This window comes from Ahaetulla prasina, chromosome 5 (assembly GCF_028640845.1).
Source record: "Ahaetulla prasina isolate Xishuangbanna chromosome 5, ASM2864084v1, whole genome shotgun sequence".
In the NCBI taxonomy this organism is placed as follows: domain Eukaryota; kingdom Metazoa; phylum Chordata; class Lepidosauria; order Squamata; family Colubridae; genus Ahaetulla; species Ahaetulla prasina.
Window position 1 is genome coordinate 16016868 of NC_080543.1, and position 23686 is coordinate 16040553.

Here is a 23686-nt window from a genome sequence, read left to right on the forward strand (position 1 = left end):
CTTTTCCCATCTGGGTTTGATTCTTGCCGTGCTCAAAGGAGAGAGTGATGTTGATGTTTGGTTTCATGACATTTATTTTAAGGCAAATGTTGCTTCAAAATGTTTCGAGAGGCCCCTTTTCTATTTCAGAATGTTCCATCCTTAACTTTTTTTTTTTTTTTGCTTTGCACATGTATGGTATGCATGTTTTCTTCTGTTCTTTGCCAGGCTGCTTGGAGTCTGTGTAAATCGACTAACTCAAAATGTCTTTTTTCCTCCCCTTTTAGGTTGACTCTCTGGCCAGGATTTGCGGTTTCTGTTGGGCACTTTGAGAACAAAGTAATGCTCTGTGCAGATGTGAGCCATAAAGTCCTTCGGAGTGAAAACGTTTTGGAGTTCATGACTGATCTGTATAATAATTCAGAGAGGGCACGTTTTCCAGAAAACTGTGAGAAGGAATTGGTGGGGCTTATTGTTCTTACCAGGTACAATTTAACCCTATGGAAACCATGACATCTTTTGAAGCATTAGTAATTTCATATTCACTTAGGTTGCTAACTTCAACCATTGTAGTTTTGTATTACAGATTTTAGAATTTTAAGATTTTAGAATTCATTTACATAGGAATCTGGGGACATACTAAGATGGCTTCTGGGTAATTAATACCTCCTCTTTGCCTAATTTCTTTGTATTCTGGTTTTTTGTACTTTTAATAATTTTAAGGTTTTTTTTAATATTAATAATATTAATTTGTATGTTTTGTTTTTAACTTTATTGTCTACCGCCCAAAGTCATTTGATTGGATAGCGAGATAGATTGATTAATTTCTTCCTTAGGCTTATGTATTGGTTCAGTCATAAAATTATCTCTTAAGTGACAACGGTCTTTCCAATCCAACAACAATTGAAATGTAATAATTCCACACATCTGCCAAATAAACAATATAATATGCAACAGTTACATCAACTTTTAGTCATATATCAATCTGGTCAAATCTCATTCATTTTATTTGTTTTATTAGAATCTTAAATTCTTTCCGCTAGACCAAGGTACTTCAGTGCACACTCTAAGACCAAAAATCAAGTTTTTCTCATTGTCTTTTCTTCATGAACCCACTTATTGGTATTATATCTCCTGCTTACATCAATCCTAATGTGGGTTTGGAAAGTATTTCAACCTGCTTGCAAATGATCCAGAAATTTTATTAACCACTCTAAGCTAAGAAGCAATGTTGGGAAGAAGCAAATTTGTTTTTCTACAATTTCACTTGCAGGTGTTATTTCTTCCTTCTTGCTATATTTAGGACTGTTTTTCTCCAGCAGTGGGGAATAAAAATAAATCTCAGCTTGTTTTTTTGTTTGTTTAAGTGATGCTGGTTGAATCCCTCTTAATGTAAATAATACTTTTTGATGTTGTTTTGGTATCTGCAAGGATAGTTCATAGTTGGAAACTATATAAATTTTATTTACCAAACTTATTCATAAGTATATGACAAGACTAATAAATAAAAATATGTTTTAACACAAATCTGGACCAGTAAATTAACAACACATAAAATAGTTATGATGCCGAATTATACTTCGTCTCTCCTGAAAAGTGGCAGCATGTACCGTATTTTTCGGAGTATAAGATACACTTTCCCCCCCTAAAAGAGGCTGAAAATTTGGGTGTGCCTTATACTCCAAATGTAGCCCAACCCACCCTTTGGCCTCCGCGTGTCCTCTTCCTTGCTGCAGAGATTGCCACCGACAATGGCTTGTGTTTTTGGGCTCCATGCGTCGCATTTTCAGCCTCCAAATGCTCCATTTGAGAGCCCTCCAAGGCTGCAGGGATCGCCAAAGCACATTGCCGCCGATCACCACCCGAAAACATGATGTGCCCAAAATGGCTATCCAGAACAGCTGCTGCTCTTCTCTTTTCAGCCCCAATCAGGCACGTGCGAGCAAAACCAGCGAACTAACGTGCTGAAGCTGACCAGGCTAAGGATGCTAGCCAGATGAATACCTGGTAGTCAGAATTTTTTTTTCCTATTTTCCTCCCCTAAAACTAAGGTGCCTCTTATACGCCGGTGCGTCTTATACTCCGAAAAATACAGTATTTTTTCCCACAAAAGAACAGGAATTTTGCCTACACTCCTATATTTTATTATATTTAATGAGCTACCATTCATTTGATTTTTGTGGGTTTATAGAAGAAAGAATTATGTCAGGACACATTAGAGAATACATAGAATATCTAGATTATTTAGATTTTTTTTTTTTACTTGGCATTTCAGGTACAACAACAAAACATATCGTATTGATGATATTGAATGGTCTATAAAACCAACAGATACATTCCAGAAACGTGATGGCAGTCAGATCTCTTATGAGGATTATTACAAACAGGTAATCAAGAATCTGGATACTGCATGAAGACTCTGCTCCAGTGTTTGTAAATATAGTACCCTTCATTGTATTGACTTCTAATTTCTAGGATTCCCAAACTGGTCATGTTCTAAGTTATAATCGAACAGATCTGAAGGATGGCAGATTGACAAAAACTCTTTGGGTGCCTTGTCTAAATAGAATAATAACAATAAACCTTTAATACCATCAAACATCTGCCTGTTTCAGGATCTTGGGAAGGACTTGATAGGTGGATAAAAATGCCAGATCCAGAAAATACTGGGTTATGCATTGCTTTGAACATAAGTGGAAACGGCTTACAGATAGCGCTCGACTTAGGAGCTCAATTGAGCCCCAAAATTCTGTTGTTAATGGAGTTTTGCCCATTTTACGACTTTTCTTGCCACAGTTGTTAAGTGAGTCACTGCCATTTAGTAACATAAGTTAGTTAAGTGAATCTGGCTTCCCAATCTACGTTGCTTGTGAGAAGATCACAAAAGGTGATCACATGCCCTCAGGACACTGCGACCATCACAAATATGAACCAGTTGCCAAGCTTGCCTGAATTTTGATCACCTGATTATGGGGATGCTGCAAAGGTCATAACTGTGAAAAGCGGTCATAAGTCACATTTTTCAGGGCCGTTGTAACTTTGCACGGTCACTAAATGAATTATTGTAAGTCAAGGACTACCTGTGTTCAGAATTCCTAGCATCTTTTTCAAATCTTTAACAATTCATTGTTTCGTTAGAATTATTTAGTTGCTATGGTCCAATCAGATTATCACAGGATAATTTAAAAATAATTTAAAGACAGTTTCTTTAAAGGTAGTAGGCAGGTAATTTGTGAGTTCTCTTGCACATTTTAAAGCAACCTTATGTGTTTAGATCTTGAGTACTGAACAACCCTAAAAAAATCTAGAAAAATAGCTGTAAAAATATAGGCGAAAACAAGTTAAGTCAATATATTAAGCACTTAGGAAACATACTAAGTATTTAGGACAACTTGTTCTGTTAACAGTGGAATATGTCTGGATTTCAATTTCCAGAATTCCTCAGTCAGCATGCTAGTATTTGACCTCTGATCAGCATGCTGGCTGGGGAATTCTGGGAACTGAAATCCAGACATCTTAAAAGTTGCTAAGGTTGATGAACACTGAACTATAGCCACCAGGGGTTTTGAATGGAGCTGACTTGCTTTCTTCTGACCTCATATTTCCGTGAACAGCAATACGATGTACTCTTGAGTGATCTGAATCAACCAATGCTTGTTAGCCACCTGAAGAGTAGAGGCAGCCGTTCTGCTGAGCCCCGTGTGGTGCATCTCATCCCAGAACTTTGCTACATGACAGGTAAACCAATGTAATTGGGCTCATCGAAACAGTTGTTAGCATTCTGACCTTGTCTTTATTAACAATGTCTATGATCATGATTTAATCACTTATTGTTTGAATGTACACTGAGAGCTTATGCACCAGAGACAAATTCCTTGTGTGTCCAATCACACTTGGCCAATAAAGAATTCTATTCTATTCTATTTAGCCACTTCTGCAGTATTCGAAAATTAAGAGATGAAGTTTCTGGTCAAATGAAAATTTGAATATAGACAAGACCCAATCTGTGTTGGTGACTGACCCAGATTGGATCTTGCAACATTATCCTGGGACAGGTATATTTGCCTTCATTCATGAGAAAATAGACCATAAAAGAGCACAAGATCACATTTTGGTTGCTTGGCAACCGGCTCATCTTTCTGGGTGTTTGCAATGTCTCACAGTCATCTGATCATAGAACAGAATAGAACAGAACAGAACAGAATAATAGTCCGATCCCCTGCTTAGGCAGGAAACCCTATACCACTTCATACAAATGGTTATCCAACATCTTCTTAAGAATTTTCAGTGTTAGAGCATTCACAACTTCTGGAGGTAAGTTGTTCCACTGATTAATTGTTCTAACTGTCAGGAAACTTCTCCTTAGTTCTAAGTTGCTTCTGTTCCTGATTAGTTTTCATCCATTGCTTCTTGTCCTGCCCTCAAGTCCTTTGGAGAATAGCTTGATTCCCTCTTCTTTGTGGCAAACCCTGAGATATTGCAACACTGCTATCATATTACCTCTAGTCCTTCTTTTCATTAAACTAGGCATATCCAATTCCAGCAATTGTTTTTATATGTTTTAGCCTCCAGTCCCCTAATCATCTTCATTGCTGTTCTCTGCACTCTTTCTAAAGTCTCCACATCTTTTTTACATCATGGCGACCAAAATTGGATGCAGTATTCAAAGTGTGGCCTTACCAAGGCATTATAAAGTGGTATTAACACTTCACATGATCTTGATTCTGTCCCTCTGTTTATACAGCCTAGAACTGTGCTGGCGTTTTTTACAGCTATTGCACACTGCTGGCTAATATTTAAATGGTTGTCCACAAGGACTCAAAATCCCTCTCACAGTTACTACTATTAAGCAAGGTACCACATATATTGTACGTGTGCATTTTGTCTTTCTTGCCTAAATGTAGAACCTTACTTTTGATCATGATTTATGATGTTTTTTGCCAGTTTCAGGCATTTAAATTCCGGTTTCTGGCCAAAAGCCCCCATTAAGTAAAATCAATTCGTTTAAAAAAATAGATTGTAAAATCAGAACTGGTCATGTGGTGACTTGCTTAATGACTGCAATGACTTATGACCATAATTCCAGGCTCAATTACAGTCATATGTCAAGGTCTAGCTATACCAGTATTGTTATTCCCCTCTTCAGAAAAGACTTAAATCCTGTAGCTGAAGACCTATTAATACGATGGATGTAGTGGCAAAATTATATAACAAATGTCTTCTGTTTAGACACAGCACTGGACTACGACAAATCAGAATACCGGAGGAACAAGCAGGTTTTAAATACAGTTACTCCACAATAACCTGAATATTTCTCTTAAACAGTTTAATAGAAGTTTATATCAAACAGCATCACTACAAGCCTGGTTGTTTTCTTGCAGAAATTTTATTATCCAAACTAGGTAACATTATCAGCATCAACCCCCGAACGACAAATATTCTCCTGATCCCCAGCAGGATCAGGACCCTGGAGAGTTCCCTGCAGGTGACTTATAAGCGGCATTAGACCTCTGATCAGGAGAGCTGTTGTTCTAGCATCTGCCTATGACCATGCGAGACCTCAAATGGGCTTTGCAGAGTCAGGGAGGTGCTAGGGGGACAAGTGCTTGCTGTGACTTTAGAATTAAGAGCCTGACTCATGTTTGACTGGGAAGATGCTATGGAAGAGTCATCTGGGTCTGAGCTCTCAGAGGAAGGGAGAAGATCCCAGGTATGTTACAACATGCACCTGATTTTAAAAAACCAGACCTGGTTAACACTTGTATAGGAGATACCAACCCCCGCCATTAAATTCCAGACCAGACTGAAGGAAGGCTGTAGCAAAGCGTTTTTGGATTGGCATCAGGAGTTGGGCTTCACTTTTATCTTCTTACATCCTCTGGCTAGGGAAAAAAAGCAAGGTGCTTTTTTTCAAGAGGCAACTGGACTTTCTGGTTTCCTTTGAAGGCGTTTCGCTTCTCCTCCAAGAAGCTTTTTTCAACTCTGACTGGATGGTGGGGAATGGAATCGGAGCTGAAGAAGCTTCTTGGAGGAGAAGCAAAACGTCTTCAAAGAAAAACCAGAAAGTCCAGTTGCCTCTTGAAAAAAAACAAGCACCTTTGGGACAACCATGACCTGGACGACTGAGATTCTCCATAGACACTCTGGCTGGGAAGTTACAAAAGTAGATATTGGAAGCTAAGTTTGAACTGGGAAGACCTCTGGTTTGGGCTGTAATGACATGATATCTCTGATTCTTGGTTTTCACCATTTAACCATCCTGTGTGCCGCATACGGGTTTAGTAAAATACCCCTGCCCTCCCCCCTCTTTTTTTTTTTTTACGTTAGGACTTAGCAGAAATGCAACTTCAGACTTTCGCTTGATGAGAGATCTCGCTCAACACACTCACTTGCCCCCACAACAGAGACATCAACGACTATCTAGGCTTGCTGACAACATTCAGAGGTATTTTTCTATCAAGATCGTTGATGTCACAACTTCTGACCATAATGAGAGAGCTCCATGAATTCCTAAGTTTATATATTCCATATTTTGTCTTTTGTTCATTATGTTAAGATCGGGGTGTCAAACTCAAAGGCCGAGAAATCCAGCCTGCAGGGGTTGCTTAGATCTGGCCCACGAAGCCACCCTGGAGACAGCGAACAACTGGCCCACGGTGCCTCTGCTAGCGAAAATGCGGTAGTCCCGAGCTCCCTTTTCACTGGCAGAGTGCTTGTGTTGCCACAGGGGCCCCTGACAGGAGTGATGTCGAGCTGCCCCCCCCCCGATGAAACACAACCCTGATGCAGCCCTCAGTGAAATCGAGTTTGACACCCCTGTTATTAAGGTAATTGGATATTTAAGAGGAGGCATCAAGATATAAAACAACAACAAAGGTTGGGGTCTGCTTCAGCCTCCTGATGTGGGGCTTTGGGCAAAGGCTGGAGGGAAGTACTGCTGGTGGCAAAGAGCCAGAGGGCCTTGTTCCAGTGGGACAGCATCATGGCCTGGAACTGGCTGACCATCTCAGCCCACTGAGCCTCCAGACGCCTGTACCTGGCCTTGCACTCCCACAGGTCTTTCCTCTGCTTGGAAAGCCTATGCTCCTAGTCCTCAGTGAGGTGCTTCTGCTGAGCCTCCTTCTCAGTCAGATCCAATTTGAACTGATCCAGCTCTATTGCCAACTCTTTCTCATGGTGGCTGCTTACCTCCAACAACTGCTTCCTGTTGGGGCCCTAAGGAGCCCAGGCAGGCAGGGGAGGAGTGGGTAGGAGGGGAGGGACGAGTAGAGGCTGGCGAGGCGCCCCTCGATGTGAGTGACATCAAGTTGGTCATGCCCACCTGGTCACATGACCACCTAGCCACACCCACTCAGCCTGTCATTAAGCGGATCGTATTAGTGGTCCATGAGATTTAAAATTATGACTTTAGTGGTCCCTGAGGTCCAAAAGGTTGGGGACCCCTGGTTTAGAAGTATTGTAAATAAGTATAAGAAGAAGGTAACACATCTTGTTTCAGGAAAAAATCATGGTTATGTCCTGCTTGAATGGACATAACATGACTATTGATTTGATGTTTTTAAAAAAACCAGCACTCGATAATCGCACTTGCGATGGAGCAACATCATTCATGTCTCTTGCAAAATCAAATCTCACTGAATTCAAGATTCAGTTCACTCAATATGTACAGATTTGCTTTTTCATTTTTAACCACTAGATGGAGTTAAAGTATCATCAGTTTTCAGAAACAAGGGCTATATAGCCTGAAATACAAATGAATAGTTTCAGAGGAATTCCTTCAGTGCTGAAAAATATTCTCCAGAAATGTCTTATGCTTATTGTTTCTTTATTTAATGTTATTGATTAGATATATACCCACTTTTAATTTAGAAGCTTGAAATGGCATACATTATGTAGGGGTCCTTTTTTTTTTTTACCTAAACAGCTCCCCTGCATGGCTGGTTGAGTTGAAAGAAAAACTACCCCAGTCACTCTGAGATCTTCCATGGTTGACAATGAAACCAGACCTCTGCTGGTTATTATGATGAACAGTTCCTAAATTTCTGTAAATACTGGGATTTCTTTCTGCTGCCATTTTCTCCAAGATAAACTAGAACTGGGCCACAGTTACTTATCACTTAAAGAAACCTGCCCTGATTTAGATGTCCTCTGGGCTTATGGATTAAGTGGTTAAAATACTGGGCTTGTCGGCTGGAAAGCTGGTAGCCCAGGTTTGAGACCAAGCTCCATGCAAAGGGGTGAGCTCCCGTCCTCATCCCAGCTCCTGCCAACCTAGCAGTCTGAAATCATACAAATGCAAGTAGATAAATAGGTACCACGTTGGTGGGAGGTTTGGTGTCCATGAGTTAAAATCAGAGGTGAGCTGCTGCCAGTTCACACCAGTTCGGGCAAACCAGTAGTTAAGATTCTGTGCAGTTTGGTGAACTGGCAAATCTCACCACTGACTGGCCCCGCCCTCCCCCCCTTGTTTTTCGGCCTGTTTTCTGGGCTGTTTTGGGCCATTTTTCAGACCAAAAGCAGCCTGAAAATGACCAAAAACCGGCAAAAAAAATAGGCGGGGAAGGGGCCAGTCAGTGGTGGGATTAGCACCAACTGGCTGAATCCTACCTCTGCCTTTGAAGTGAATGGCTGGGAGGCGGGGCTGGGTGTGATGAGTGACATTATCCAACCAGTCACATGACCAACCAGCCATGCCTATCCAGCCAGAGAACCGGTTGTTAAATTCCATTGGTTAAATTCCCAATAGAGTGCTTGAATGTCTTAAAAATAAAACCTTGCTGTGTCTTTCTGATTAAGTCCCACTAAAGATGAAAATGGTCAGGTTTTGAGGGATGCCATTTTCTTTCAGAAATAAAGACGCTCGCTTGGAATTAGAAAATTGGGGGTTGCAGATGGGATGCCAGGCTTCCTTGACTGGACGCGTGATCCCCTCAGAGAAACTCCTCATGCAGAATGAGACAGTAAGTAACACGGGCTTGTTATCCATGCCATCCACCCTTGGGCTGACCTCCAAGGAAGAATCTTGAGGAGTCATCCAAGGGAGACAACCCCATCATGCAACGTTATTTGCAGAACGTACCTCCTTCAAAGCCTTTGAAATGGCATTTTCCCCTCCCCCCTCTTTTTGGGAGAGCTGCTTTTCAGTTACTGATGTCTTTGTGCTTTTTTTTGTTCCCCCCCTTGTTTTTCGGCCTGTTTTCTGGGCTGTTTTGGGCCATTTTTCAGACCAAAAGCAGCCTGAAAATGACCAAAAACCGGCAAAAAAACAGGCGGGGAAGGGGCCAGTCAGTGGTGGGATTAGCACCAACTGGCTGAATCCTACCTCTGCCTTTGAAGTGAATGGCCGGGAGGCGGGGCTGGGTGTGATGAGTGACATCACCCAACCAGTCACATGACCAACCAGCCACGCCTATCCAGCCAGAGAACCGGTTGTTAAATTCCATTGGTTAAATTCCCAATAGAGCGCTTGAATGTCTTAAAAATAAAACCTTGCTGTGTCTTTCTGATTAAGTCCCACTAAAGATGAAAATGGTCAGGTTTTGAGGGATGCCATTTTCTTTCAGAAATAAAGACGCTCGTTTGGAATTAGAAAATTGGGGGTTGCAGATGGGATGCCAGGCTTCCTTGACTGGACGCGTGATCCCCTCAGAGAAACTCCTCATGCAGAATGAGACAGTAAGTAACACGGGCTTGTTATCCATGCCATCCACCCTTGGGCTGACCTCCAAGGAAGAATCTTGAGGAGTCATCCAAGGGAGACAACCCCATCATGCAACGTTATTTGCAGAACGTACCTCCTTCAAAACCTTTGAAATGGCATTTTCCCCTCCCCCCTCTTTTTGGGAGAGCTGCTTTTCAGTTACTGATGTCTTTGTGCTTTTTTTTGTTCCCCCCCCCTCCCCATGCAGTGTTCTCCAGTGAACGCTGGGGACTGGTTCAGGGATTTGCGCAATATGAAGATGATCAGCGAGACTCGTCTGGAGAGATGGCTTGTCCTGTGTAATTACAACCACACAGATCTGACCCATAATTTTTTGAACTGCTTGAGAAGAGTAGGAGGTCCCATGAATTTCCATGTTCAATATCCCAGAATGTGAGCTATGTTGAATCCTTCATTTCTCAAGGCATTTTAATTGGCCTTTTTAAATGTGTACTTATCAAGCATTTTAAACCTAGGTTTCTAAATAAGATTGGTCTTTTGGTAAATTTTAGGAGGAGCAGGACTGGCTGTTTGCTTGCTTTTGGCTCTACATTGGATAAAGGAGCCTGGCTTTATTGTTCCACAATGGCGGGATGATCCATCCACCACATTTAATCAGCCACATTACTTAAGAGCCCTCATGCTGCATTGGCACAACATGAGTGAAGGGTCTGCAGAAAGAAGAACCCTCATAAAAATCAAGATTTGAAATCCTTACTGTTTGGTGCATCCCAGCAGCTATCTTGCATAACTAGCATAGCTTGGACCAGCTTCACCAACTGAGGGAGTTCACTCATGGTTAGGTTCCTTCTGATACTTCCTCTTTGTTGGGGCAGGAAAGTTAGCATGGAGCTCAGTTGTCCTGGATCCAGCTAGAATTTGCATCTATCAGTGAAATTCATGAGTGATCACCAAAGGCTTTAGACCAGGGGTCTCCAACCTTGACAACTTTAAGACTTGGGGACTTCAACTCCCAGAGTTCCTCAGCCAGCAAAGCTGATTGGGGAATTCTGGGAGTTGAAGTCCCCAAGTCTTAAAGTTGCCAAGGTTAGAGACCCCTGCTTTAGACCAGGGGTCGGATATGGTCCATGGGGTACTTAGATCTGGCTTGCGGGGCTGCCCTGGAAACTGCGAAGGATTGGCCTGTAATGCCTCTGCCAGCGAAAATGGCGATCGGGGAGGCCAAGCTCCATTTTTGATGGCAGAGGGTTGCATGAGGCTGTCACAGCCGAAAACAGAGCCTCGAGAGAGTGATGTTGAGGTGGTCATGCCCACACTGGCCACACCCATCCCTGGCCACCCAAGATCAAACACAATGAAATCGAGATTGACACCCCTGCTTTAGACTGACATTTGTATACTTAACAGGGTCTTAAGCATCTTATTTCAAGAGTAAATTAAACTTTAAAAAAAATGAGTAAATCACTTGTAATCTCTCTCTTTCCTTTTAACCCCTCCCCTTTTGCCTCACAGCTGAAGCTTTCTATTTGGTCCACAAAAGAACACATCAAGAATACATTCTGAATAAAAACATATAGATGAAATCAAATAAAATACAAAATGGTTCCTTGGCTGCTGTGTGTTTTAATTTTTATAAGTTCTAGAATTGTTATTATTTTACATTAATCCTGTTTGCTGCTCAGAGTTACTTGTTCAGATGGGCGGCCATATAAATTAGATCAATAAATAAAAATATGACAAACTAGGCAGCAGCACAGCAGCCTTTCAGAAGCAAATACAATTACAAGCCTATTAAAAAGCCTGGGAAAATAAAAAGAAGACACAAAATAGTTGTTTATGTGAAATTATCCTTATCTGAAGATCACATGGCTTTAAAAACCAGGCTTAATGGAAAATCCTAAAACAGTTTGGACAAACAAAGTATTTTAATTTATGACAGTTTACTTGGCCCCATGCACATTATCTGTTTCTATAAATTACATCACTATAGACCAGTGTTTCTCAACCTTGGCAATTCTAAGATGTGGACTTCAACTTCCAGAATTCCCCAGCCAGCATGCTGGCTGAGGAACTCTGAGAATTAAAAAAAATGAGTAAATCACTTGTAATCTCTCTCTTTCCTTTTAACCCCTCCCCTTTTGCCTCACAGCTGAAGCTTTCTGTTTGGTCCACAAAAGAACACATCAAGAATACATTCTGAATAAAAACATATAGATGAAATCAAATAAAATACAAAATGGTTCCTTGGCTGCTGTGTGTTTTAATTTTTATAAGTTCTAGAATTGTTATTATTTTACATTAATCCTGTTTGCTGCTCAGAGTTACTTGTTCAGATGGGCGGCCATATAAATTAGATCAATAAATAAAAACATGACAAACTAGGCAGCAGCACAGCAGCCTTTCAGAAGCAAATACAATTACAAGCCTATTAAAAACCTGGGAAAATAAAAAGAAGACACAAAATAGTTGTTTATGTGAAATTATCCTTATCTGAAGATCACATTGCTTTAAAAACCAGGCTTAATGGAAAATCCTAAATCAGCTTGGACAAACAAAGCATTTTAATTTATGACAGTTTAGTTGGCCCCATGCACATTATCTGTTTCTATAAATTACATCACTATAGACCAGTGTTTCTCAACCTTGGCAATTCTAAGATGTGGACTTCAACTTCCAGAATTCCCCAGCCAGTATGCTGGCTGAGGAACTCTGAGAATTTTAAAAAAATCATGTCTTAGAGTTGTCAAGGTTGAGAAACACTGCTATAGATTATGTTTCCCTCATAAGAAAGTAAATATAGGTTAATAATAACCTGCAAAGATGTTGACTATATGGATAGGATGGTGATGAGCTTTAATTTACATTTAGCATCATATCTTTGAGAAGCAGATAGTGTACTGAAAAATATGCTTCACCCTGTATCATAAAGTGTCAGAAGGCTAATGTTTTCTAATATGTTCTCATTTTGGTCTGCAGTGTGCCAATAAAAGAAGGCCCTATGTCATTTGTGAAAGTCCTACAACAGCACGTGAATCCTGAGCTACAACTGGTATGCATGCAGAATGAATAAAAATTGCTTTCGGAGTGTATATTCAGTGGAGAAAAAAAGATAACTGCTGATTATCCAGGTCACCAGAAGGAAATTCCTGAAGGATGGTCTTTCCAGAAGAAGCAATAACATTGGCCAAAGTAGAAACATAGATTTTGCATGGTTACGATTAAATTGTGTATGTCAACAGTTGTCCCTGTATCCTGATATGGAAGCTTCTTTTCTTTCCAGAATATGCTGAAGTCCAAAGGAATAGAATCAGAGTTGGAAGAGTTTATTATTAACTCTATTTGGAATGGTAGAGTGATTTGAAAGTTTTGAAAGCAAGCTGTCTCAGATCTCTTAGAAATGACAGGCCATCTTGACAAGTGGAGCCAGCCACAAAACACGCATATCAAAAGGCAGACTAGTGAGGTTGCTTCCGGCCACCATATTTTCCTCCTGTGCCCAAATGTTCTCTACTGCCTCTATCCAGTTCGCATTTCAGTATTTTTCTATGCAGGTAGAAATCACTTCCATTTAAAATTTGAGTTGCAGTGATCCACTGTTCTATTATTTAAAGGATGTCTAAGAGTTTGGAGACATGATGTTGGAACATAAGCTAATGAGGTTGGGAGCTAATGTTTTCCTTTACAACGTAGTTCCAATTTTTAAAATTTGACATAATCTAAACAATTTAAAAGTTAGATACAACTTATAGTTAACTTATGACAATTGAGCCTGAATTTTCTGTTGCTAAGCAAGACAGTTGCTAAATGAGTTTTGCCCCATTTATGACCTTTCTTGCCACAGTTGTTAAATGAATCTGGCTTCCCTATTGACTTTGCTTGTCAGAACATTGCAAAAGTTGATACATGACCCTGGGACCCTGCATCCATTATAAACATATGCCAGTTTCCAAGTGTCCGAATTTGGATCGCATGAGTGGGAAAGCTGCAATAGTTTAAGTGTGAAAAATGATGAAAAGTCACTTTTTCCAGTACCATTGTACATTCAAATAGTCACTAAACAAATGGTTGTAAGTACAAGAGCCCAGGAGATATCAATTGAGACATCAATAGAAAGTTGCATTTCTGGGTCTCACACACCAGAAACTATGTATACGATTTCTTGGTTTGTAACTTCAGATGTTTCTTCTTCATATTTCTTTATAGTTTGTGATTAGGCGATTAAAAAATGTGAAATGATTTGCTGGTTCTGAGGATTGCTGGTTTAGAAGAAACATCTCCAGATCTTTTGGAAAATAATCTTACGGACTACATAAAACTACACATTATATACAACCTACTAAAAAGGCTTGATAACAGCATGGCTATTCTGTTTCAAAGTTGCAACTATACACAGTTAGATACAACTATATACATGGACAGTTGCTAAGGAGTTTGAAGTATTTACTACAATTCAGACAGATATAAGTAGACAGGATTGTGATTCAGATATCTAGCAGAGACAGCTTTTCTGAAAAGTGCCAATTGCAGTTCAAGAAACAAGAGAGTAGCCATATTAATTTGAGAAGTCACAAAACGTCAAATCAGGGTTGATCAAAGAGTCGTAAGAAGCAGGAACAATAGCCACAAACTGGAACACTGAACTGCTGTTTCCAACAAAGGCTGAACCCAAAGCATCTACATACTGTAGGTCTCTCGCAGACAGCTGGCTGCAATTAATCCGGTCTCACCAGTTGCACAGTGAGGAGTCTTACTGAATGATGATGTTATGCTTGCCATGGCATATGTCGAGACCTGGGGCTTGGAGTGTGTGTGTGTGTGTGTGTGTGTGTCATTATCTAACTGCTCCACAGGATCAGGAGATGCTTGTGGTTGATGGGCCTCCTCAGATGAATCATGTCTTGAAAGATTCCTGAGGTTGGCATTCCACAGGCTCAGCTGTGACCACAGAGTCTGAATCTGAATCCTAGTTTATGAAGCCATGGTGGATGAAAAGACAGCATTGTAGGGAGCGGGTATCTACACAAAGGGCTAGGGATAAGTCTTCCCTTCTGGAATGGTTCTGTTTATCTTGTTTCTGCTGTCTCGCTGTGAAAATCTCGCTGTGAAAATATTTACAGACCCCTCACATCCTGGGCATAAACTGTTTCAACTCCTACCCTCAAAACGATGCTATAGAGCACTGCACACTAGAACAACTAGACACAAGAACAGTTTTTCCCCAAATGCCATCACTCTGCTAAACAAATAATTCCCTCAACACTGTCAAACTATTTACTAAGTCTGCACTACTATTAATCTTCTCATAGTTCCCATCACCCATCTCCTTCCACTTATGACTGTATGACTGTAACTTTGTTGCTTGTATCCATACGATTTTGTATTGGTATTGTTTCCTGATTGCTTATTTTACCCCGTGACTATCATTAAGTGTTGTACCTTATGATTCTTGATGAACGTATCTTTTCTTTTATGTATATTGAGAGCATATGCACCAAAGATAAATTCCTTGTGTGTCCAATCACACTTGGCCAATTAAAAATTCTATTCTTCTATTCCACTCTATTCTGTTTCTAGGTATTATGTGTATTGTCTTCCAACAAGAAGGACTGCTACGACTCTGTAAAGAAGTTCCTGAGTCTTCACCAGCCTATCCCTAGCCAGTGTGTGCTTGTCCGTACATTGTCTAAACAAGGAATGATGATGAGTGTGGCTACAAAAATTGCTATGCAGATCATCTGTAAGCTTGGAGGGGAGCTCTGGGCAGTTGAAATACCAGTAAGCAATTCTTTCTATATAACTTAGATGTTGACTATATGTATCGTTGACAGAAGTTAAGATTAAGATTTTTGGCTAAGCCTGAAATGATTTACCCGTAATCAACAATGAGTTGTGATTTTGGTTTATCTAACAGCAGGAACTAAATCCTTCCCGCTCAAACACATGCTGCTGAAAATAAAGGAGAGGGATATTGTGGAAAAGTCAAAAATGTAACAGAGCTCAGGCATTCAACAAGCTTTAAAAGCACCTTTGCACCAGGCTCAGGATTTTAGTGAAAAGAAAAGAAAGACATCTGAAATCTGTCCTTTCCTGCTATAGTCACCTTGTGTGTGTGTGTTTGTGTATCTGTCCATCTAGCTCAGTGGTAGTCAACCTGGTCCCTACCGCCCACTAGTGGGCGTTCCAGCTTTCATGGTGGGCGGTAGGGATTTTGTCCGATAGTGAAGCATTTCCCTTTTCTTTAATTAACTTTTTTAAAAAAAATCATAGCATTATTTTAAAAAAATTCATTAGGTTTTCATAAAATTCCCTGTGACAATTTAAATTTCTGAAATTATACTATTTGTATCGCCTGCACATAAGTTTAGTTCATGTTACGTAAGTGAAACTAAATGGCGCTATAGTGCGACCGCAAACAAAAGAGCCTCATCTCAGAATAACTTGCGCATCTTCCCCCACACCACCCAGCTGTAACAGACAAGCAGAGCTGGTAGCCGGCGCTCCCCTCAAACCCAATCCACGATGCGCGAGAGGCATGCGCAGATGACAATACATGGCGCATTACTGTGGAACCAGTGGGCGGTTAGAAAATTTTACTACTAACAGAGATACAAAAGTGGGCGGTAGGTATAAAAAGGTTGACTACCCCTGATCTAGCTCTTGACATGTAAAACTGTTTCGTAATCATCCAATCTGTCCTCAGAATTCTACCCAGCGTGTCAGGCGTTTGTTCTCTTGAAAATGTCTGACTATTCCTTTCAAGCAGGGAAGTCAAGAAGTGGAGGTGTGATATTGATTGTACATCTAGGAAATGGAATGACAACAACAGTTCATTTAGTGGCTGTTCAAAGTTACAACGGCACTGAAAAAATGTGACTCATGACTCTTTTTCACATTTACAACCCCTGCAGCATCCCCATGGTCACATGATCGAAGTTCGGACATGGTCAGAATTTGGACACTTGGCAAATGACATATGTTTATGATGTGTGCAGTGTCCCGGTCATGTGATCATTTTTTGCAAACATCTGACGAACAAAGTCAATGGGGAAGCTGAATTCACTTAACAAGCATGTTACTAACTTAACAGCTGCAGTGATTCACTTAACAACTGTGGCAAAAAAGATGTAAAATGAGGTGAAATTCACTTTGTCTCGCTTAGCAACAGAAATGTTGGGCGCAGTTGTGGTCTTAAGTTGAGGAGTACCTATATCTGCAGCTTATATTTCGCTATCTAAGTTATTAGGAGGGTCTTCTAATTCTATCATGAAAGTTTTTAAAGACATTACTGACTCTTTTTAAAGCCTCAATGTAAAAATCTTTATTTTGATGACTTCATCCCAATCTAAAATCTATAGTTTTTATACACTGGATGGCTTTTCCAATGCTTTAGTCTCTAACGTAAATACTTTTAGTAACACTTAATACTTTTAGTTTTTTATATACTTTTCTCCAATGTTCTTTTTTGTATAACAGTAAGTGTTTGTGATGGGACTTTTATTTATTTTTTATTTTTATTTTTATTATTTGCATTTATATCCCGCCCTTCTCCGAAGACTCAGGGCGGCTTACACTATGTTAGCAATAGTCTTCATCCTATTTGTATATTTATATACAAAGTCAACTTATTGCCTCCCCAACAATCTGGGTCCTCATTTTACCTACCTTATAAAGGATGGAAGGCTGAGTCAACCTTTGGCCTGGTGGGACTAGAACCTGCAGTAATTGCAGGCAGCTGTGTTAATAACAGACTATCTTACCAGTCTGAGCCACAGAGGCCATGTGTAATTTAATTAGTTTAACAGACTTTAAGGTGTAATTTTCTCAGGTGCTCTTTTTAAAGCAAAACTATAATAATAATAATAATTATAATAATAATAATAATAATAATAATAATAATAATAATAATAATAATAATAATAATTTATTTTTATTATTTGCATTTATATCCGCCCTTCTCCGAAGACTCAGGGCGGCTTACACTATGTTAGCAATAGTCTTCATCCTATTTGTATATTTATATACAAAGTCAATGGGAAGCTGAATTCACTTAACAAGCATGTTACTAACTTAACAGCTGCAGTGATTCACTTAACAAGCATGTTACTAACTTAACAGCTGCAGTGATTCACTTAACAAGCATGTTACTAACTTAACAGCTGCAGTGATTCACTTAACAAGCATGTTACTAACTTAACAGCTGCAGTGATTCACTTAACAAGCATGTTACTAACTTAACAGCTGCAGTGATTCACTTAACAAGCATGTTACTAACTTAACAGCTGCAGTGATTCACTTAACAAGCATGTTACTAACTTAACAGCTGCAGTGATTCACTTAACAAGCATGTTACTAACTTAACAGCTGCAGTGATTCACTTAACAAGCATGTTACTAACTTAACAGCTGCAGTGATTCACTTAACAAGCATGTTACTAACTTAACAGCTGCAGTGATTCACTTAACAAGCATGTTACTAACTTAACAGCTGCAGTGATTCACTTAACAAGCATGTTACTAACTTAACAGCTGCAGTGATTCACTTAACAAGCATGTTACTAACTTAACAGCTGCAGTGATTCACTTAACAAGCATGTTACTAACTTAACAGCTGCAGTGATTCACTTAACAAGCATGTTACTAACTTAACAGCTGCAGTGATTCACTTAACAAGCATGTTACTAACTTAACAGCTGCAGTGATTCACTTAACAACTGTGGCAAAAAGATGTAAAATGAGGTGAAATTCACTTTGTCTCGCTTAGCAACAGAAATGTTGGGCGCAGTTGTGGTCTTAAGTTGAGGAGTACCTATATCTGCAGCTTATATTTCGCTATCTAAGTTATTAGGAGGGTCTTCTAATTCTATCATGAAAGTTTTAAAGACATTACTGACTCTTTTAAAGCAAAACTATACCCTAAATCTATATATATAAAAGTGAAAACCACTCATGCATTAATCACAAAATCTCCAGAACCATAAAGCCTACAAACTTGAAATTTGCCACATATGTTCCTCTTGGCTTCTAGGTGCTCACTAAGAAATGATTTTTCGAAATGACCATCAGAGCATTAGTATTTCCTATATTATTATAACATGCTCTGATGCTAATTAGTTAGACCTTCTACTCACCCTCCCAACTTGAAAATAACTCTGGAGAGAATGGGTTAGCATAGGACAGGCTTCTGTGGGGGAAACCTCATGGAGAGAAGGGGCTAGAAAGCCTGAGGGAGAAAAGGGGATAGGATAGGAGACATTTCTGTGGGGCAAGGCTGAGGGAGAGAAGGGGCTAGAAAGCCTGAGGGAGAAAGGGATAGGATAGAGACGATTCTGTGGGGCAAGGCTGAAGGAGAGAAGGGGCTAGAAAGCCTGAGGGAGAAAGGGATAGGATAGAGACGATTCTGTGGGGCAAGGCTGAAGGAGAGAAGGGGCTAGAAAGCCTGAGGGAGAAAAGGGGATAGGATAGGAGACGATTCTGTGGGGCAAGGCTGAAGGAGAGAAGGGGAGAGGATAGGGGAGGATTCAAGCTGTAAATATTGATTAATCAAGCCCGATCGCATAGTTTCGTAGGGAAGCACAGGGATCCAGCTAGTATACTCTACACTTTGAATATGCCTTTTTGCAAAATTTTGACCAAAAATTAGTCCAGCATACTCCATCCTATAATTCACTTCATTTTGTAAATTCTCATCAATATGGATAGTTTCTGTTGCTTCCCTGATCAGACCACTGAAGGAGGAAAATTAAGGCAAGGGGCTACTGTTGCTGGCAGCTTCCCTTCAAGTTCTTTCATGCCGCATAAAGATTCCACATTGAATTCCCTATCCAAACTGTACAGCTAATCCTCAACTTAATGACCACGGTTTACAACCAAAATATCTGTTGCTAAGCAAGAAGGCCGTCAAGTGAGTTGTGCCTCATTTTGTGACTTTTATTGTCCTGGCTGTTAAATGAATCACTGTAGTTGTTAAGTGGATTGTGCGGTCGATAAGCAAATCTGCCCCCCAATTGACTTTGGACAGTGCATCTGTAATAAAAACATGCCAGTTGCCAATCACCTGAATTTTGATTATGTGACCATGGGGTTGCTGCAACAGCCATAAGTGTGAAAACTAATTGTAAGGCACTTTTTCCGGCACCATTGTAACTTTGAATGGTCACTAAAAGAATGGTTGTAAGTCCTTTTTTTCAGATCGGCCATAACTCTTGAGTAGTCGCTAAATTAACTCATCGGAAATGGAAGGCTACCTGTATTCCAAGAGGCCTTGCCTCATGGCTGGGCCTGGGACATCGATTGTGTTAAATCTCCATAGAAACATCAGGTATTGTTTTATCCTCTAATTCAGTCGTTTATTTATTTGACAGTTGCACTCCCTCATGGTCGTCGGCATTGATGTCAACAAAGACACCCTGACCAAAGGAAATTCAGTTGTAGGATTTGTGGCCAGCCTGAATACCTCAATAACTAAGTAAGATTCTTTATTTCCAGCAAGTTTCAGGTGTTGCCATGGCAGCTCCATGCTGAGGTAATGCAAACTAGTCATTTTCACATCATCGTCCATTACTCTGTGAATGAGAATTTCCTGCCTATTTACCATGTCTCATTACCTGCACCCCCAGCCATTTGTAAATGTTTTCTAACAGTAGGATATACAGCTAATCCTCAACATACATACAACCGTAATGGAACCTGCCCATTTAAGCAAACCAATGGTTCCCTACGGGTGTGGTTTTGCCAAAAACTGAAAGTAAATGCCTGTTTTCAGGAAAACCATCATAAAATGCGGTCATGTGACCATCGGACCAGGGGTAAAATGCTACTGGTTCGGACCGATTCAGCCGAACTGGTAGGGAAAGTAAGTAGATTTCACCCGTGACAAATGGCGGTAAATGTGGCCTTGCTGCTGAGCGCCCAAAATTCCGTCATATGACCACAGAAGGGGCCTAGGCATCAGAATTGTGAATCCAGGTTGTAAGTCCCTTTTTTCAGATCGGTCATAACTCTTGAGTAGTCGCTAAATTAACTCATCGGAAATGGAAGGCTACCTGTATTCCAAGAGGCCTTGCCTCATGGCTGGGCCTGGGACATCGATTGTGTTAAATCTCCATAGAAACATCAGGTATTGTTTTATCCTCTAATTCAGTCGTTTATTTATTTGACAGTTGCACTCCCTCATGGTCGTCGGCATTGATGTCAACAAAGACACCCTGACCAAAGGAAATTCAGTTGTAGGATTTGTGGCCAGCCTGAATACCTCAATAACTAAGTAAGATTCTTTATTTCCAGCAAGTTTCAGGTGTTGCCATGGCAGCTCCATGCTGAGGTAATGCAAACTAGTCATTTTCACATCATTGTCCATTACTCTGTGTTGTGTCCTCCTCGCCTCTGTCCGAACGATGGCTTAATTAGCCGGCTTTTATCAGCTCTGGCAGCAAAAGAATCAGCATCTGCCAAGAGCCCTCGATAGCTGCCAAGATGCTGGTGAGTCACAACCTTCAGCTCTAGTCAATCCGTGGATTTGCCTGACACAAAGAGACACACCAGCTCTTGCTGCCTTTTATATCCTGTGGGGTGTAGCTCCATGACTCAGCACTTCCTAGGCCTGCCCCTCCCCTGTTTCTGTTGTTCTCTTCTCTCCTGCCTATGAAACCTGGGATTGAGCCAAGCCTGATTGCTGTCAGCTGGGTCTGGAGGCGTGGCCTGGGGGGGGAAGAGTCAGGAGAAGGAGGCCTCGTTATCTCTTTCACTTGGCCTGCTTCTGGCTCCTGGAGCTGATCCAGGGAGGCCGGTGCTTCCGAGATAAGTCCTGACGGCCCTTCCCCCTCACTGTCCAAGTCACTTTCTGGCAGCAGGCCCGGCTCTGAGTCACTTTCTGGCAGCAGGCCCGGCTCTAAGACACTTTCGGGCATGGAGCCAGGTTTGGGGGCGGGAGCCACAACACTCTGTGAATGAGAATTTCCTGCCTATTTGCCATGTCTCATTACCTGCACCCCCAGCCATTTGTAAATGTTTTCTAACAGTAGGATATACAGGTAATCCTCAACTTAATGACCACGGTTTACAACCAAAATATCTGTTGCTAAGCAAGAAGGCCGTCAAGTGAGTTGTGCCTCATTTTGTGACTTTTATTGTCCTGGCTGTTAAATGAATCACTGCAGTTGTTAAGTGGATTGTGCGGTCCATAAGCAAATCTGCCCCCCAATTGACTTTGGACAGTGCATCTGTAATAAAAACATGCCAGTTGCCAATCACCTGAATTTTGATTATGTGACCATGGGGTTGCTGCAACAGCCATAAGTGTGAAAACTAATTGTAAGGCACTTTTTCCAGCACCATTGTAACTTTGAATGGTCACTAAAAGAATGGTTGTAAGTCGAGGACTATCTGTAGTGGTTAAAGTGGTGGCCTGGAAACCACCAGGCCGGAGTGTGAGTTCTAGTCCCACCTTAGGGATAAGAGCCAACTGGGGTGTCTTTGGGCTAGACACATTTTCTTTCAGCCTAACCCACCTCACAGGGCTCTTGTTGTAGGAAAAACTGGAGAAAGTAATATAATCACTGGTGAAATGCTACCGGTTCGCACCAGTTCGGGTGACTCGGTAGTAAAAAACAAGCTACCGGTTCTGCCGCACCGGTATTTTTGACGATCAGCTGTGTTGTGCAATTTAAAATTGCTAGAAAGAAGGAAATCCTGCTTTTTAGTGAATCTAAATCACGCAACACAGCTGTTCCCCCCCACTGTTCTAATTACCTTCCCTTTTTCTGTGCAAAGTGTGCATTTGGCGCATACTGTGCATGCATGTGTTTGATATGCACTGTGCATGTGTGCACAGCATGTATTTGCACCCAGCGAACCAGTGGCAAACAGTTCAAATTTCACCACTGAGTATAATGTATGTTTGCCTCCTGGAGTTACTTACAAAATAATAAAAATGGAATAAAAATCAAATGAATAAAGGTAGATGAGGAGGTGGTACCAGTACAAATGTTGCTGAAGAACAGCTCTCAGCATTCCCTTGTCATTCTCCATAATGTTAAGGAAGGTGCAGGAAGTTATAGTTCAGTACTACAACATTCATGTCAGGAGCACTGAAGTGCTTCCAGGTTGAAAGATGACATCACCATTGCCCAATGGATGCCTAGCTGGGGGCTCCTGTTAAGTTGCCTACAGAAGTGGTACTCATCTATCTACTAGCAATCACCCACTTTCAAACTGCTGGGTCAATGGGAGCTGAACCATGTGACGGAGTTCAACCCGTGCTGCGGCAGCAATCGGGTCTCGAACACAAGCCTGCCGATTGTCAATAGCAATAGCACTTAGACACCGCTTTACAGTGCTTTACAGCCCTCTCTAAGTGTTTTACAGAGTCAGCCTATTGCCCCCAACAATCTGGGTTCTCATATTACCCACCTTGGAAGGATGGAAGGCTGAGTCAACCTTGAGCCAGTGAGACCCGAACTGCTAAATTGCAGGCAGCTGGCAGTCAGCAGAAGTAGCCTGCAGTACTGCACTAACCACTGTACTACTGTGGCTCACTCCTGCATCCTAACCTCGTGAGCCACTGCACTCCTCAATAGTGCAGTAACATCTGGAAGAGAAATTCCTGGGGAACTTCTGGGCCTGTGTTATTCTTTTAACTATACTGAGAGCTCTGTAACTAACTGACATTCTCTTGTGTGCAGGTGGTATTCGCGTTGCATTATGCAGTGTGCAGGAACCAGCATGGCAGATTGTTTAAGGATCTGCATGGAAGGTAAAAGAGTAGTTTATAAAGGGTGTGAAATATGCCTTGCACTTAGAGTTAATCTCCAATTTACAACTCTTTGTTCAGTGATTTGTTCAAAATTACTTCAGCCTGGGAAAAAAAGTGATGTACAACTTACCCCCATTGCAACACGTCACACAATCAAAATTCGGACGCTTAGCAACTGGCATATATATATACAAAAATTGATGCGTTCCAGGCTCATCTGATTGTCCTTTGCGACTTTCCCAGCCGGCTTCCAACAAACAAGGTCAATGGAGAGGGAACTAGATTATGCTTAATATG

The 23686-nt window shown here is 41.0% G+C and overlaps 1 protein-coding gene across 1 annotated transcript in view; it reads left to right on the top strand.

The window, feature by feature from the left end:
* Positions 1-23686, top strand: part of PIWIL4 (piwi like RNA-mediated gene silencing 4) — a 56167-nt gene that overhangs the window by 22167 nt on the left and 10314 nt on the right. The window contains exons 5-14 of the mRNA XM_058186598.1: positions 267-464; positions 2255-2366; positions 3594-3717; positions 6307-6424; positions 8828-8939; positions 9888-10072; positions 12617-12689; positions 15215-15415; positions 20001-20104; positions 23319-23389. Coding sequence (XP_058042581.1) covers positions 267-464; positions 2255-2366; positions 3594-3717; positions 6307-6424; positions 8828-8939; positions 9888-10072; positions 12617-12689; positions 15215-15415; positions 20001-20104; positions 23319-23389 — 1298 coding nt within the window. The remainder of the gene's footprint in view (positions 1-266; positions 465-2254; positions 2367-3593; positions 3718-6306; positions 6425-8827; positions 8940-9887; positions 10073-12616; positions 12690-15214; positions 15416-20000; positions 20105-23318; positions 23390-23686) is intronic.